The sequence below is a fragment of the Cygnus olor genome, chromosome 2, assembly GCF_009769625.2.
Source record: "Cygnus olor isolate bCygOlo1 chromosome 2, bCygOlo1.pri.v2, whole genome shotgun sequence".
In the NCBI taxonomy this organism is placed as follows: Eukaryota; Metazoa; Chordata; class Aves; order Anseriformes; family Anatidae; genus Cygnus; species Cygnus olor.
Window position 1 is genome coordinate 9,968,409 of NC_049170.1, and position 17,860 is coordinate 9,986,268.

Genomic DNA, 17,860 nt, shown 5'->3' on the forward strand with positions numbered 1-17,860 from the left:
ACTCAAGCACAACAGATTTTACGTCCATTTAAGTTTCTAGAAGCACAGAAAAATATTTGGCTTATAACCTAATCTCAGTTTTCAAGGAGATGTTTAACTTACCTGCCAGAAGTCAGCGACAGTAGCAGGGAGAGGGCCCTGGGTGGCAATATATGCTGGGTTTCGGGGGTCATGGTCCATCTGGAATAAGGAAAGAGAATACATACTGGATTTGTTTGAAGGAAAATCCCTTGCTGCGTTAGAGACAGAAAGTATGCCAGGGCACTAACAAGTGACTTCCTGAAGGACTGTTTTGCCCCTCCATCTTTCATTGGCAAGCAAAGAATTTTATTTCTATTTATAAACTCAGAGTAGACCTTTTTTCCACAAAAGACTGATGCTACCAGATGAATATCAGCACACATGATGAGCAACAGCCTATGTCTTCAGTGTGCAGCATAAGATCATTCATGGTGGCTGACAAAGGCATTTATTTGAGATCAGTACTCGTGGTTTCATAGCAACCTAGGAGCCATCTGAAACATTTTTCTACACTGACTGTTAAGAATGCTCCACACAACTAAATATGTTCTCCATTTCCACTGTGCCAGTCAAGGGCACATGTAACTCAAAAAAAGCAAAAATGGGGAACAAATTCAGTTTCTGGCTTTTTCTGGTTAGCTGAGTTGTCTAAATATATGGATTTGGCCTCAACAGAGGAAGTTCTGCTTAAAGGCCTTAATTATAGCATTTAATTCAAGGAGCAGAAAATTCACTGAGCAGAAAAAATAAAGAATCTAAGAAACAAAGCCATCAAGAGTAAATAGGATTAGTGTGTTACAATGAATGTTTTTGAAGTGATGGGTGGCTTTCTTGGTTCTAAATCATAGGAACCATTCTGCTGAAAAAGAAGATCTGCTGATGGGATTAAAAAACAAACAAACTCATTCTAAACCTGAACGGGGAAATACAAAACTTTGAACGTAAAGAAAAAAGACCTGGTTCAGCTCCCAAATGTGCGGGTGTGACTCAGTGACATTGAAAACATTGAGAGTTAACTTATACCCATGTAGCTGAAGGCAAAATTTGTCTCAATACATGAATTTCTTCTTTAAGTAAAGGTCTGAATAAGAATGAATGTGAGTCACATTTGCATTAACAGGAATCTACTGAATTTATTCATAGCCTATCAAAATTTTCAGTGATGGTACATGTCAGTGTAAAAGAAGGCACCTTATAATTATGTGCAACATAAAAGAGGGAAGAACCATAAAGAACAGATGTAAGTTATTCTAACAGAACAACAATATGATGAATGTTGCAAAAAGGAAGAAAACCCTTTTATGATTCTAATTTTCTGATGTATAATTAAACCAGACTTAATATTAAAATTCTCCATGACAACACAACACAGGTAAAATGAAGTCACTTGAATCCATTTGGAATAAAAGCTTAATTCTAATTCACCATGGTTATCAGAAACCTTGACCAGAGTGTCTATAATACCATCATTTCATTCTGAGCTTCATTGGGATGCTTCTCTGATCAGCAAACAACTCTTCACAACAAGCAATTGCTCAAAACAAATTTCAACCTTGCCTTTTGACAAAAGCAATTTGATAGCAGGACATTTACCACTGCGGGTATTTTGAGACTGGGGAAAAAGTAACTTTATTCAGAAAGCAGTATTAGCAGAAAAAAACTTAGGAACCATTTCAAAATGGGCAATGTTTTTTGTTTTGCTTGTTTTCTGTTAGAACTGAGGCACCAAACTAAACACTGAAAGCAACAATAAATGCAATTAAGCAAAGTCAGGCTTAACATTTATTTTGCTCTGTGATGGATGAAATAATTTCTGTTGTTTTGTTTCGAATCCCACAGAGATCCATAGGATTTAATCATCTCCTTAAATGTTTTCCTGCACTGTAACTATAAATCTTAGCTTAGAAAAAGTGATCTGCACTGAGGAGGACTTCCAAACTAACTCCCTGTAGAAACTGTTGTAAGCTGCATGTACGTACTTGAAAATGACATCACCTCTCCACTTCTGAGCTCAAGAGCCTGACTTGGAAACATAACCAACAGTGAATACGCCCAACCTTATAAAAATAATAGTTTACTTTGAATTTCTCCTTAAAATAAATTCTTTTGTATATAGACATGCCAGAAAACAAAGGCAGAAGGAATCAAGGATGATGCAAATAGCGCTGTCATGGAGGAAATACTTCTCAACATTCAGCTGATAAATCAGGAATAGGACAATCTTGCCATTTCAGCATTAATCAACCTCTGTCACAAAGGTGCTGTTGGAACGTGGCAAACATTACAATAAGCACAGAGTAGTGAAGTGTTTCAGCAGTTTAACAATAATTCAAAAGACAATTACAATTATTACATTCCAAGCACATTGTGTTGTGCAGAAAACAATTATGAGCAGAAACTCTTCTTGCTTGGAGCAAATAGAAGGCAGCAGAAAGCCCTATCATGCTATTAAATGATCTTTAACTGAACAAAAGTAAGAGCAAAGATTAAACTAATTAAATGAAATTCCTGGTTTCATCTATTTTCTATTATATGTACTGTTTTAAGGCTGCGTATTTTGAGAAAAATGTAAAAAATCACCACTCTGGTCACATTCAAATTAACATGAGCAGGCGACTGCGAAGGACAGTTCTTCAATGTTTTTGTTATGTTCTTTTCTATTCTCTCAAGGTCACCGAGAACACCAAGGGCATCTTAATCTATCAAAGTTAACAAAAGTTTGAATAAAGAAATAAAGTCAGTAATGGGTTTTAAACTAACTAATCAAGGATCAAGTAAAAAGCTTTTTTATGTCAGTAGTCATTATCTTCTTTCAAGAATCCCTGAGATTTCTCACTTCATCAAAGTAAAGCAAAAAAATGTATTCTCCAAGACAAATAGAGAACACCAGGCTCCCTACCATCAAGTATTATTAAAACAAAAATCAACTGATTGTCAATATTTTACTTAGGAAAATTCTTCAGAAATCACCCTACTAGCAATTGCTTAAAAATAACAAGATTTTTCCCTTTATGTTTTATTATGTGCTTTTTATCAAAGAATAAAATTCACATGACTAACATTAGAACTGGGTGGAACAGACATTTTTGGAAAGAAAAAAGGTGCAATTATTACTTCAGTTTTATTATGGTTGAATTCTCATTTTCTGATGTGATACAACAAAAGCAAGTCTGGTGATAATGTTTCAATCTAGATTTCCATAATATTGTATTAAGGGAAAAAAGGGATCAAGGATTACTATAACTGACCATGCAATTAACTATGGTCATTTTAGTGGTCATTTTTTGGTCATTTTGCCACCATCAAAGATAAATGGAAACAAACAGGATGAACATTCATGTTTATTGTTGGAAAAGAAATACCACAGAAAGCAGTCCCTAACTATTAGATATGTTAGTAGCACGACTTGTGTTTTTCTACAGTAATTTTTTTCTTTGTAATTAAAGCTGATGTACAGTATCTTAAGGTAGGAAAATATGGGAAGAACACTATCACAATTAGTTGCAACTTTGTTAAATTAATACCAGACCACAGACCAAAACTACTCTATTTTTTCTTACAGGAGCTCTAATATCCAGTTCCTCTATTTTCGCATGGTTTCCCTGAAGACTCCTGAATTTTTGTGAGTTTTTATATAGAGATCCTAGCGCTGCATGATTTCTCTGACAATGCTGATGAAATACAGCAATATCAATACATACTGGGAGAAAATCCTTGTACATATAGATTCTTGTTAAGCAGTTTTGTGTCATTGTAAGCATTGAGTATCAATGACTATTTTGAACTCTCACATAATGAATACATCGATTCATTCCTGCCCTTTACCTTCCCCATCAGCTTGTCCGATCCTTACTTGTCACAGAGAAAAATGCTGGGTGAGATGTGCTCCCAGTCACACCATATTTACCTTGATCTAAATCTTCTGTATCTGGCTGAAATATTCCTAAATCATATGAGAGGAGAATGAGATCCAGTGGAGATTAAACATGAGGGAAAGAAAGTTCAACTCTGATTAATTAATGCCTTAAGAATTTGTACGGATTCAAGGTACTGGGTAGTTTCCAGATTCAATGTGTTTATCATGCCAATAAAATCTACTTTCATGCATCTATTTAATGCACTCTATAGAGTAAGGATAATCGATAAAAGTAAAAAAAAAAAAAAAGTTTTTGTAAAAGACAGTGTATCCAGCAAATGCTGGTGAACTTTGTAATCACTTACATTTCAGCATTAAAACTAAAAAGGTAGACCAGTCCTCATTTTCATGTTTGAATTAAAATTTAAAACAATTTTTAAAACCTTCTTTTAAAACCCCTAATGGAATGAAAGAAGTAAATCTGGCTGTGAATGCCATTATGAATTTCAGAGTCTATTCTTGGTGATGAAATTTGTATGCTGTGTTTGAACAAACTGTCACGTTAATGACATTCCTCAGTCTGGTGTCTTCAATAACAAGCAAACTGAGTTTTTAAATGTAGTTCATGGGATTTTTTTTCTCTCTCAGACACCCTATGAGGAAAAACAGAATTCCCATTTACTTTCATGACCTCTGATTTAAAAGCAAAGATTGCACATTATTTACTACTGGATGATTTTCCCGAAATTTAATGAGGACTAAGTACAAATATGACAGATGTAATTATCACAGTTTTATTCTGCACAGTCAGGGTCTCCTTGTGTTGTAATTGCAAGCTTTTCATTCAGCTGCCGATAGCAGAGTTATTATCATAGTACTTTATGTTATTTCAGAGAGGAGGGAAACAGATTTCTTCCCCACTTTTACCCTGCAAATTCTCCCAAGGACTCATTTTGCCTGGCTTGATGCTACATTGAAATTAAATGGCTACAGGAAGAACTTGGACTAAATCTCTGCTGATTCTCCTCACCCACTTCCAGCTGTGGTGAGGCCATCAATCTAACCCCAGTTTTCACAACATATTGGAGGGAAAGGAGGTCTTGAGGGGGGTAGCATTTTTTAAAAGGGAGGAACATGTGGGCAGGTGGCCAGCCCATTGTCTAGCAAGGGGATTTTTTTTTACTGTGTTCTGCTGCACTCATTTAGACTTAAGTTAAGGTTGAGTGAGCCCCAGCTGGAGGCTGGACCACTGACCCAGAAGCTGGAGATACCCTGCGACTTGTACGCGACTGGAAGCCTCCCTACCCGAAGCTCAAATATAATTACTTTATTTTACACTCTTCCCTTGCCAGACAGCTCACACGTGCAGGGAGGAGAAATCCTCTTCTCATCAGTTCAGGCTGTACTGGTCCTCTGCTTTTAGTGTCCATCTTGCAGCCCACTACAATGCTCACTCCCAACCCAAAAACAGCAGCAACATCACTGTATTGACACGATAATTACTGAGGTTATTTAAGTTGAAAGGCAGCATTTGTAAGGAAAGAAATGGCAGGATTTTTGCAAGAGTGAATAAAGGCAGACTTGCTCACAAAAAAAGTGGATCAAATGTGTGTCTGCTAAAAGAAAATGTCTCAAACAAACAGCAATAGTAACAGTAAGTATGTCCAGCTCAGGCTGCAGAAAATACTGCAGAATCAAGTGCCCAATATAATATTTCAGTAGGTATCTGAGGTTGTAAGCAGCTTGTAAAGTCTCTATCACTCCTATATTTTACCTCACTGTACACAAACAATTCCAGATTAACAAATACAATTACACTAACACTAACTTTAAGATATCTCATTTGTCTTGAAATGAAACAGTTTGCAGGGAGTCTTTCCAAACTATGGGCTTGCAAAGTAGTGATTTCCTCCTACCAACCTCCCACTGCATCACCTTCAGGAAACACACATTTTATCTATTGCTTTCAAAATAGCGAAATGACTATTGAGTTAGCACAAAACCATCTGGAGCATCTCTTTCCTTGGAATAACAGGTTGTCTACGTAAATGTGGGCTGTGGCACTCCTTCCCACACAGCAGGATCCCTGTCCTACCAAGAGGTGGAGATCATAAGTTTCTCTTGGCAGTTTTCTATGGCTATGCAAGATCCTAAGTGTTCATCTTAACCCAGTGAAACATTTGTGCGCCCACTTATCTCTAATCATACAAATACTGCCATAAGTGATAGGGAGACAACCAGAAGAACTTTGCTTCATCACTGTTACTTATTTTATTGTACAAAACTCTTGAGTCTGAGAAAGCTATAAAAAAGAAATATCTTCTAGTCTTGCAGAAGAAAATACCCTGGAGTGCTGGATGGAGAGGCAAGACTACAGCCCCCTGTTAAAACAGGAGTTAAAGCCATAGAAGCTGAGACCCTCTCCCTACACTACCATGGGGCATCCAGACAAAGCAAATTACCTCTCAGTTATGTCAATGGAATATCTTGGTCCTGCTTCTCCACCCCCAACACTACCTGATCTCAAATTTTCTCATCAGTGTAATTAAGGGAATAACTACACTATAATCTAGAAATATAACTGCAACAGGTATATACACACATGCAAGTTTTCACCCCTCACCCATGCTAATCTGTGTACTAAAACCAGGATGCCTCCACAACAACTTCTGGGCAAGCTGCAGAAGCCCATCCTGGTGTGTTTGGTAAAAACGCCTGCCATCCATGCTGCTGCCAGTGCTGAACCCGGCTTAGCCCCATGTCTACAGATGCTGTAAATCCACTTCCTGTAGTCATGTGAATTACAACCGAGCTCTTAAAAGAATATGGTATCTTACTTACCGTTAACACCTTGCACTCCTGCACTTGCTATGAAACCTCTCAGCTTTTACTATCAAATTAAGGCTTGAACTCACCCAATATTCCTTGGAGCTCCAAGTTACTTTGATGATCTTCTAATCCTAGGGCCAGATAGAGCTTGGTCTAGGCAGAGACATACTTAAAAGTAGTCCAAAAACTGCATTAATCTGTGTGCATCTATCCTTGTTCTCTAAAATGGTAGCTGGCAATCCCTGAAACATGTGGGTGCTGTGGTCTACCCTCTACCATAAGCCAAAGACAAAAGCATCCTGAAGATGCCTGTTGGGTTCTATGTGTTTTTAAACTCTCTGAATAAAACATTTTTACATATTCAAGGAAATTAGGCTTTTGAACTCCACTGAAAGTAAACACTATGAAGCTCAGAGAACAATTTATATGTTTTTTTTTTCCTGTTTTGGAAGAAGCATTGTCAACAACATTAGAAAGAAGGAAGCAGCCTGTAATTTCATGCTGTTGCAAATTGTCAGCTGCCTTGCCCACATGAACTGATTTAACTGGGGGAGTGATGCTCCCCAGGAAAATGAGAAAGTAATGGCATACACAGCCCACTACAGTGAGAGCTAATTCTCCATCCTAAATTCTTTCTCATAGTTTCCCTATAATAACTTAGATACTTAAGTAATGTGAATAAGATCCATGTGCAAAGTGACTCCCGTACTTTTTCCCCTTTAGATGGTATCCTGACATTTCCATTGAGAAGCTAGGACAGGGTGATGCTACTGGCTCCATCATAGCTGTTTTGTTTCTAATAATGGAGACCTCTTCTCCTTGTCACTTTTCACTGACAAGTAAGGATCCATATTCAGTTTGCATAGGGTGAGAAAGGGGAGCTGGGCCAGGCTGGGGTATTCAGAGGCAAAAACTGGGTAGACCTATTTTGCAGTTTGAATGGACACACGAGTGGTGAGGGAACTCGTTCTTACTTTCAAAACAGCAAGCTCAGAGAAGAACCAGGAGAGCCACAGAAACATAGAGCTACACATCGGGAAGGCAACAGATGAAGAAAGCTAAGAGGAAATGTCCAGAAGTTCAGAAGCTCATGGAACTCAGTTGTCTGCACCTACAGAAACCATTCCTCCTCTGACAGCAGTAGGACTAGGTAAAAAATGAGTGAAAAACAAGCAAGCTTTACCTCCTCAGAAAAGGAAAGCCATGCTAAGGGTATATTGCTGAATTTTATGATCAGTAAATTACTAACAGCAAGCACAGAAAACCTGACATTATTACGAGGTAGAAGAACGACCATCTAGTGACTATTTTCTTAGTACATAATCCTTAAGAGTATTGAACGCACTTGTAGGATATTTCTTTCTCTTCAATTTGAAAGGACAGCCTGAGACTGATATCAGTGTTCTGCGGCAGTGAGGTACCTCAAGTTAGCATATTTTAACAACACGGAAAGACAGGGACCGATTATTTGGATTCTTTCTCTTAGGTTGCTGTACTTACAATTGGGCTAGCATTGATGTAGTCTGAATTGTCGTGGCTATTTTCAGCTTTCAGACATATCCTGGAATGATCATCTGCAAAGGCAAAAATAAAGAGATGAAAGTTGCTATACAAATATTCTACTCATTTTAAGTTAAACAATGCAAAGTCATATTAATGTGTTATTTCAAGACAGCTAAACAGTGTAAATCACAGACAGGATATTTCCTTCTGATTCCTAACCTAGCATAGTCTTGATGGAACCACAGAGTCACAGTCTGACTCAAGAACGAAGCTCTAAGATATTTCGGAGGCTGAGTAAGAGAAAGCATGTCTTCATTAGTGGAGGACTTGTTAGTGTTAGGTCAGAGGTTGGACTAGCTGATCTTGGAGGTCTCTTCCAACCTAGATGATTCTGTGATTCTATGAGATGCACCATAATATGGTGTTGCTCAGGGAGTTTAAGATTTAAACTAGGAAAATTACTAGGAAAAAAACAGTATTACAGAAAACACTCCTGTGTTTGCAGGGTCATGGAAGAAGTAAGCTGATAGATGTGGTCCATCTGGTTTCTCTATAAAATGAACAGCCGGAACATCGAAGTACAGTTTAGAGCTGGACAGAAAGTTAATGTGACCTGATCAAACACCATTGCTGTGTGGTGCTACACATGATGTGAGGAGACAATATGACTTGGCGGTGCTCACAGGAGAGACAAAATCAGATAACGGCTACAAATAAAAGTACGATGGGAGCACACACAGATGTTCCTGCGCTGTTAGTAATGTAGCCAGGTCAGGCACCACTAGTAAAGAAAACAGCAACTCTGGACATAAAAGATTTACTCATGTTGTTTGTCCATCATCACGATTCTTTTACTGTGTTTTAACTGGTATTTTTACTGGTGCTAGTTCAATTATGCTTAGAGCAGATATCCTTGTCCTTTAAATTCTTTAACCTTCAAACTCTAGCCCTTTTTTAAAATTTCAGGATATATATAATGGACGGGGTTTATTTGTCTGTATGTATACAGTGACAATGCAGATGTCTGCATCTGTTCTAGTCATCTAGATTCACTTTTTGTTAAGAGAAAAAAATATTTCTAGGTGATGAATCATCTCATCTTGATTTAGCTGTCTCAGGCCAGACGAATTACACACCAGAAGTGCCTTTTTCTTTCTGTTGACTACAGAGAGAAGACCAGACCACATGCAGATAATTTATGCAAGAAATGTCTAAATCTTTAAATATGAATCCCAAACAACTTGTATATGATACATAATCAGCATGGTTCACACATCTCAGCAAACCTACCCTGCACAGTATAGTGTGGAGAGAAGTTGTGGAGCTGCCCTTCCAGTAACCTTCTACTTTGAGCGTTTCCAAGCTGAACATGTAAACTGATGTTTTAAGAGGATCTTTCCACCAGTTACTCAAAAAGCCAAACTAAAAGTACATAAACACACCTTGACCCCTTTATATCTTGTCTAGTGGCCCATGATACCATTCTTAATAGCAGAATTACAAGTTGGCTTTTGAAATTATTAAGTACTCACTCTTATGTTAATAATAAGTAACAATAAATGGGGTATCAAACATCGTAAGTAGTACACAGGAAAGTAAAGACAGAGGGTTTGGGTACTGCTTATATTTATTCACCAGTAATCTCATGGCAGTTCAATATGTGAATAAGACAAAGGTGTGCTTGTATGACTTTTAGAAAGTGTTGTTTACAGTCACTCAATCTTGTCACCAAAATTTAAACAACCAATGTGAACAACCTTCTCCTGGAATAAGACTAGAAGTGTGACAAATAAAGCATGACAAATAAATGAAGAACCATTCATTACTATTCACATGAAATTATTTCCTCTGGTGAGGTTTAAACAGAATATGAAGGTCAAGAAGATGAGAAGAGGAGCATGGTCATGGATATCGTTCACCTTTACTTTGGCACCACTGCACAAAAAAAAAAGAAACAGAAAAATGAACATCTGAGATCTTGGGACTACCCAAGATTTTCTACAGGATGCTTTACAGTAAGCATTTTCACAGAGTGCTTGAGGAAGATCTACAGATCTGAAACAAGTTTCAAAATGTATAACAAAAAATGGCTATTGGAGATACACAGGTTAAATGCACAAAATCTCACCTCTCACATATCTTAGGCTAAGTAAGCTCTTAAGAACAGGCACATCCATTATATAGCAAAAGTGTTTGAACTAATCACCAAAGAAAATGTGTGAGGTGTTTTCAAGTAATGGATGTGGGAGACATCAGGGACAATGACTCATTGGTATTTAGCAAACAGATGTCAGCGTGGTTCTCCAATAAAAGTCAAGTGTCAGATCTGTAATTTTGGAAATCTTTTCTTTTCTTAAACATAATATTTTATCTAGATCCTCCCTTTAGTGTACCTTATCATTATCTTGCTGTCTCGTAGGGTTTATCAGAGGGTGACACAAGTTAATGCTTTCATAGTAGTGAGACTTTGTACTTGCTTTCAGGAAAAAAAAAAGAAAAAAAAACAGGTGCAAAAAAGGTTGGACATGTGTTTTCTGCATATAGCAGGAGTTTTCACCCATGTGTGGTTCAGTTGCAGCATTAAGTGTTCATATTGACAATGAACAGATTGTGCTTGTCTATGCCTGTTATCACCTCAAAGCTTCTAGGAACTAGCATAATAGCTCTCCAGAAACAGGCAGAAAAGGAAAAAAAAGTACCACAGACACCAGTTTGCTAAGAATTACATTAACAATTAGCAATGTTAACATTAGCAATAAGCAACTATGGGGAAATGCCAAATGTACAAGGTTTTTTGTTTTTGTTTTGTAAACTACACATTGATTATGTTAAAGGCAAGGAAAAAGGAGCTGGAAAATGAGGAAATACAAAGAGAAAGGAAGAGGACGAGAGAACAGTAAGAAATATAAGATCAATCTAAAAAGCAAGCAAGAAAGATGAATGAAGAAATAGGAGGGGAGAGAGAAGATAATAAGGAAGTGAGAGAAAAGACAAATGTTGTTACTAGCTATTGCAATCTGGGCAAGCTACAACTAGCCATCATTTCAAATATCTACAATAGCTACAGACAAATGCTGCACTACTTTGCATTTGTTATCACTTGAGCCAAAGCACAGCTGAAAGAAAAATAAAATGTATAGATAGACGTGTGTGGCAGAGAGAGGCTTCCTAAACAGGAAGACTACTACTAACATATAGCTGAGGAGAAATACAACACAATGTTGTATTTTATATACGTATAAACAATAAAGTGTAGAGAATAGAAGATAAATGATAAAATATAAAGCAAACACAAGTTTGCAATATATAAAAACTCAGCTTATAAACTGAGACACCTAAATTTAGTTGTTTACATAGAGGTATCTTTATGTGTACTAGGTCACAGTTAATGGGACTTGATTTAGTCGGCTAAACATCAACTCCATAACATACGAGAAAATGTAGATGATTGCACAAGGTTAACAGATATGACAAAAAACCTAAAGGCTTCTTTCCTATTGGACCAGCATCTGAAACTAACACAGGCTATCTGAAGGTCATCCTAGAGCTATTAATTTCACTGTAAACCAGAAACCTACTTCTGGGCATCGCATAGCTCCTTCAGTACCAGTGCACTGACTGAGCACTTCAATGGTGGTAATGGGAGCTTTGACATTTGGCTTACATGGAGCCAACTACCTGGAGCCACTTAAATTTATGCATCTTAATCTATGATTTCACAGAATCATGCTCACAGTGAATCATTAATTAGATGCTTCAGTGCATATGGGAGACTTTAGGTTGTCTGAAACCTGGCATCGCATAGCAGGGTGTCACTCCCAACAACCAAGATGGCACCTTTTGCCTGGACCATTGTTTTCCTCCATACAGATTTAGACTGGTATTTCCCCCTCCACATACACGCATATATAAAAGCACTCTACAGAACTACACTGAAGTAAGAAAGTGAAGAACTGTTGAGGAGCAAAAGTGGAGCAGTCTGAAGACTGTGAAGAATCATGATGTACTGTAAGCAGCTTGCTCTAATATATACCACGGCCTGCGGACAGAGTGATGATAGACAAGATGTTCACTGCAAAAAATACTTCCCAAATGTTTAAAATATATGTATATATCTATGGTATACACACGTACACTCATATATAACAACATGCAGTATTGATCCTATTGATGTGTTTTGCAGAGATGCAAGAAGAGAAAATTAAGTGCGAAAACCATTTTTTTTTGACATCAACAAATGGAGCTGTTCATGTGTTCACACAGAAAAGGAGGCACTGCATCACCCTAAATTATGGCAACCTTCCTGTTGGTTGGATAAAAGGATGAAATTTTATTAATTTAGAAGGTCTGAGTTACTTTACTTCAAATATTTTAAACTAGTAATTAATTAACTAAGTGCAGTGTAAAATGCTTCTGCCACCAAATATTTTAGAATCTGTTTGTAAAGAGAGAAGACAGGTAAAAGAATAAGATAGGATAGAATTGTGAGCTTAAAGATCTTGTTTATCTAGAAATGACATCAGTTATGTAATCAGTAATATTTTAATATCCTAATATTTTAAGAGCGGTTGAGAAAGGAAAAAGTGAAGCAAACACAACGTGATATTAAAGCTTCTTTGAAGCCTTCCTAAGATGAAATCTTTTGCATGAATTGGCAATTTTGTTTTACCTTGTCAAGGTGATTATGAATATGAAAAGGGTAAGGAAACGCTAACAAGGCATTACTCTGCGAATACTTTGAATGTATCATAACAACTTAGTAGCATATCAAAAGAATATCAACTTTGCTTCTTAATTTATTCTGAAGCAAATCTGTGACTTTTTGCTATAGTTTGCATGTCAGCCAAAACCTGGTCAAACTGGACTCTTTCTCAACTTGGTCTAATCCCAGAGTGTACAATAACCACCATCTTATCAAAATTTAATCTTGTTTAAGCTATATGCCATGCTTTTCACCCATCATCAAAGTAGTTTGAGGGGTATAACATGACAGCTGTTTGCCAGTGCACAGCAACTTTGGAAAGTAAGGGCAGGTAATTTTGTGCAACTCAGTCAAAAAGGAAAGTTCCAAGTATTCTAATAGCCAGAACAGAAGTTTCCATATTGTAACAAAGCCAAGAAATACCATTTTCCTCTTGTAGAAGTACTAAGAGACTTTAAATGCACTAAAACACTTCTAATTAAAGCTTTAAATAAACTGCAGACACCCTGTTGGTGTCCAAATACCTTCACAGGTAGTATTGATTCAGTCTGGACTCAGTGCTGAGAAGAACAGGGATACAATGCACCATGCAAGAGGCAAGGGGCAGGGACTTGTAAACTGATGGCTGATCACTGTAGGCTGATTCATCCACGTGGTACAATATGATGAAAAGAGGCTATCAGCTCAGCTCTGAAAATAGCTCAGCTCTCTACTGTGGCATGACACCCAAACTCAAATTTTCTGCTCTTTAGCCCTGCTGCAGCTATAATGCTTCTGGACTCATGACTAGACTGTTCTAGTCTGAAGGTCCCTATCTCACTGCTCGTTGTATCATGCAGACATATTTACTGCATCAGCTGAATAACCAGCATCAATTTCTGGCAACACCTGCAACTCCCATGCTGTCTTCAAGGCAGCAAGCAAAAACAATCTGGCTTAACTTTGGAACAGGGTCTTGGAACAGCTTAAGACGGTCCACACTGTAAGTTCACATTGACAAGAACAACTTAAGCAAGAAGATCAGTTTGGATCAATACACGTTATCATGGAGCAATTTTCATTTTGTACTATGTCTATTAAATGCTGTTTTTTTCAGGACACAAAGAGCACAGAAGTCTTGCACTCTTTTAACTTCCTTGCTTGCATTTTTAGAACTTTCCAATTGATCTGATCCTCAAACAAATGAAGTCAGTCAGGTGTTGCTTGCAGACTTTTGACCAGCTCCATATTGCTCAGGAGAATTTATATTGCCCAACTACTGCACTCCTCTCCCAAGCAGCACAGTACAGCAGGAGGAACCTCTACACTAAGAGGAGAGCCAAATCCCGCTGAAACAAATATGCAGGCACTGATGAGCTCAGTGAAATTATGTAGCTCCAAACAATCTTCACTCCAAATCTGGCTCTGACATTTACTTAATGTGTTACCTGTCATTTCCCCATTTCTAAAGCAGGAATAGTACTTTCTCTAGGCTCTCATAGGGAAAATTAATGTTTTCAGGGCACTTTAAAAATTAAAATAGCTATATGTGTTTGCCAAGCTACCCAGCTGGATTGTGGGCACACTGATTGAGAGCATTTTTGTTGCTGTGGACTCTGCATATATTCTCAGTTTCAGTTTTGTTTCATTGGTTGCTTAATAAAATGTGTGGCCGTGGATTACCAATGTAATCTATGAGATATATATTTGCATAAGAAAAATATGTTGCTTTTATTTCAAGCTCAAAAAAAGTGGCTGCTTACAGGAAAAAGCAAATTCTAGGAATATAAACACTGTCTGTTTTTTTTTTTTCTTTTTTTTCTTTTCATCGTAAGCCTAGAAGAGAGAGAAGCCAGTTTGCAAGCTTATCCACTGAAACCTAAAGGGGCTCATTCAGTACAGCTGAGTATCTGATAAACAGATCATCTAGCTCTGATTATAGACTGCTGGTATTACTGTTGGATGGACATGATACCAACTTGTCTAAACACAAGCCAAACTTCTTTCTGTTGAATGGCTACAGATGCCACTCTTGCACAGAAAGTATATTCCAGCATTGAAAAGCGCTCTGGCTATTGAATTTCATGAGACAGCACAGCTGCAGCAGCAGTGCTGGGTGACATACTCGTGCATTTTTGTAACATATATGCAACTTGTAAGGAGATAAACAGTATCTGAAATGACAACAGGACATGCACCCACCCAATATTTATAGCTATGATTTTCTAGTACATGTATACACTACTCTGTATTCTGTTTGCCTGTCATCTGTAGCTCTCAAACCACTGTGCAAAGGGTATTGAGAACCGCATCAAGGACTTAAAACGTAACCATGCAAACTAAAGCATACATACATGGTACTACAGCCCGTGAGCGATTCTTCTGGATATTTTCCTCCTGCTGTGCAGTGGTGGTGGCGTTGGGTTCAGCCTGGTAAGCACAAAGAGCTTCCCACTCTTTCTCCAGACGATTCTTATTTTTCAGATGATCTTCCATGTAGGACTGGAATTAAAAGAATACTGTGTTACGCATTGGCTTATCCGGTCTCAAAGCTAAGCTAAAAGGATGTATCTCAGGATAGAAAGCAGAATGGGAAGACTTAAGGTACAATTCAGAGCTTCTCCAAGTAAGTACTTGCTCAGAGTTTGTTTCCACATTTCAAAACTGTTGAAAGTTCAGAAACTTGGACTTTATCCTAAAGGGAGGGAAGAATGGTCAGGAGTCAAAAATCAGAGCACAGGAGTCCTGAGCTTTGGGGACACAGTACACTCAGTCTTATTACTAATTCATTTACTGAAGAGAGATTATGTCAAGCTCATTTGTGCTATTCAAAATATGAACACTAAAATGCACCAGCACTAACTGAGAAGAAATGCTTGAAACCCCCAGACATGGAGCTTTGGGAGCAAGTTATTTCTTCTTCAGTACGCAGAAAATGTGAGCACAACTGCCTATTTCATCGGGCAATGGAAAAGAAACAAGAGTCCATGGATAAAAATGACCTAATACAACAACAGCTCAAGACAAACCGAAGCCTTTTAAAACTAAAGTTCAAGCACATACGCAGGTTACATGAAACCTGAATCATCAACAATACATCTGTTGAGAAGAATTAAAAAAATTGCCACGCTAAAGTTCAAGTTCTGGGTCATGAGGAGCTCATACTGCACAGGGACAGGCATGGAGCAGGTCTTGAACTGAAAAGGTGGTGTTAATTAATATTAATATATGTTGTCAAAGTCTGTGCCTTGTACCTGGCATTCAGCAAAGGCAACAGTGTTAGGAGAAGCTTCTCCACAGAAAATTTAACTGGCTGTCCTAGGAATGATGGCCCATCAAGAGTATATCAGTGTAGGTTTCTGCAGATCTCACAAGGCTGGAGGTTTGGTACAGAACCAGATCAGGAATTCAGGTCCGGTGGTTTGCCAGTAGTGAAATAAAAACCTGCTCCTTCATCTCATGGTCCTGAAAATTGTTCCAAACAGGTGCGGGGATGAGAGTAGTAAGAAGGAATGGTGGGGAAGAACATAAATCTTTTCTCCCCTTAACAATCAGATAAAGAAAACTATCACCTGGTACTTGCAAGTCTATTTATGCAGCCAAATTACCTTTCAGAGTAACAGAAAAACTGCAGATTACACCCAGTTCATATTTGTAAAGTAAACTCCAAACTACTTTTACAAGGTAAGTTGGAGTTAACATCCTTAAACAGACTCAAAAAAGGACAGGCTGTTTAGGGGGCAAGCTGAGGGTCTGGAGAGGAGTCAGGAACAGAGCTGTGGGTGCCTCAGGGCCCCATGTTAGTCCAAGGGTTTCCTGCTGGAGCATACACTGATGCTGTCTTGAAAATATCCTTGTAAAAAAATCACCAAAAAATATAAAAAGCCATTTAACTGCTTAGAAAACCATAGAGCACCTCTGCTATGTTGAAGAGTCCTTCCCAGACACACTTTAAAGAAAGAAGGCTATCCTGCCCTCTTGGCATGTTTAACAAAAGGTGCAAAAAGCTTCAAACTCATCTGCCAAACGTGAGCTTTGCTAAAGCTGTCACTCACTGCACTCCCCACCAAAGAGGTGAAGCAGGCAGCTGGAATGATTTTTTTTTTTTGGTTACAAAAGACCTTCTGACACAGCTTTGTCTTGTGCAAGGTTTGTCACAGGTGTGCATCTTTATATGAGATTTGTAAATCGTGCCTGTTTCTGAAAAGCAATTAAAGAAGTGATGCTTCCAGAAAGACTACCTGAATGCTTCTTTAAGGACACAGAAACATATTGCGTTGGAAGAAGGGTTTCTGAAGGAGGTAGAAAATAGTGGTGGCCTAGATACAATCAAAACACCTACTGTGTGATTGCTTCCTTGCTCAAACGAAGCAAAAAGCATGGCAGGGGACAGGGCCTTGACCTGACTGATGGGGAGCCGAGGGAGCTGTGTGGCCCCATCTCGTGTTAGGGGAGGGGGTCAGAAAATGTGAGCCCAGCCCTAAGCTGCAGGCTGCTGGGAGGATCCCATCCTCTGACAGCTTGCTTGTCCTTGCCAAATGGCTGTTGCTGCTGGGGAAAGGGAGAGATCCTGCTCTTTTCTCCTGGCAAATCTGTGCCTGGACCTGTACACTAAACAAAATCAGAAAAAGATAATCCCTCCTACACAGAGATATAGGCGTATAAGAATTTTTTATGAGGAAAAGGGGGAAAAATGGTGAAATCTCAGAGTACCACGGGGACAGGACTCTTGCCTCAGGAAAGCAGTTCTGCATGTGGCAGGCAGAGATCAGGCAGCCAAGGACCAGATACCAGATCTTCCCCATTTTAAACCACAGTTTTGTAATCTGATTCACTTTGACATGCCCATCACCAACGTCTCACAGACTTCAGGGACATTTTATGAAGATACATTGGTCTGCCAACACCAAACCTTTCCAAAATACTGTGAGGTCCATGAAACTGTAGGAAAAGGTTCTGGAATGTTTGAT

At 38.3% G+C, this 17,860-nt stretch overlaps 1 protein-coding gene across 1 annotated transcript in view; it reads right to left on the bottom strand.

Annotated features, from left to right (window-relative positions):
- PTPRN2 (protein tyrosine phosphatase receptor type N2) overlaps positions 1–17,860 on the bottom strand; it is a 647,833-nt gene that overhangs the window by 43,312 nt on the left and 586,661 nt on the right. The window contains 3 exon segments of the mRNA XM_040547991.1: positions 103–180; positions 8,207–8,280; positions 15,245–15,392. Of these exon segments, the coding sequence (XP_040403925.1) occupies positions 103–180; positions 8,207–8,280; positions 15,245–15,392 (300 nt within the window).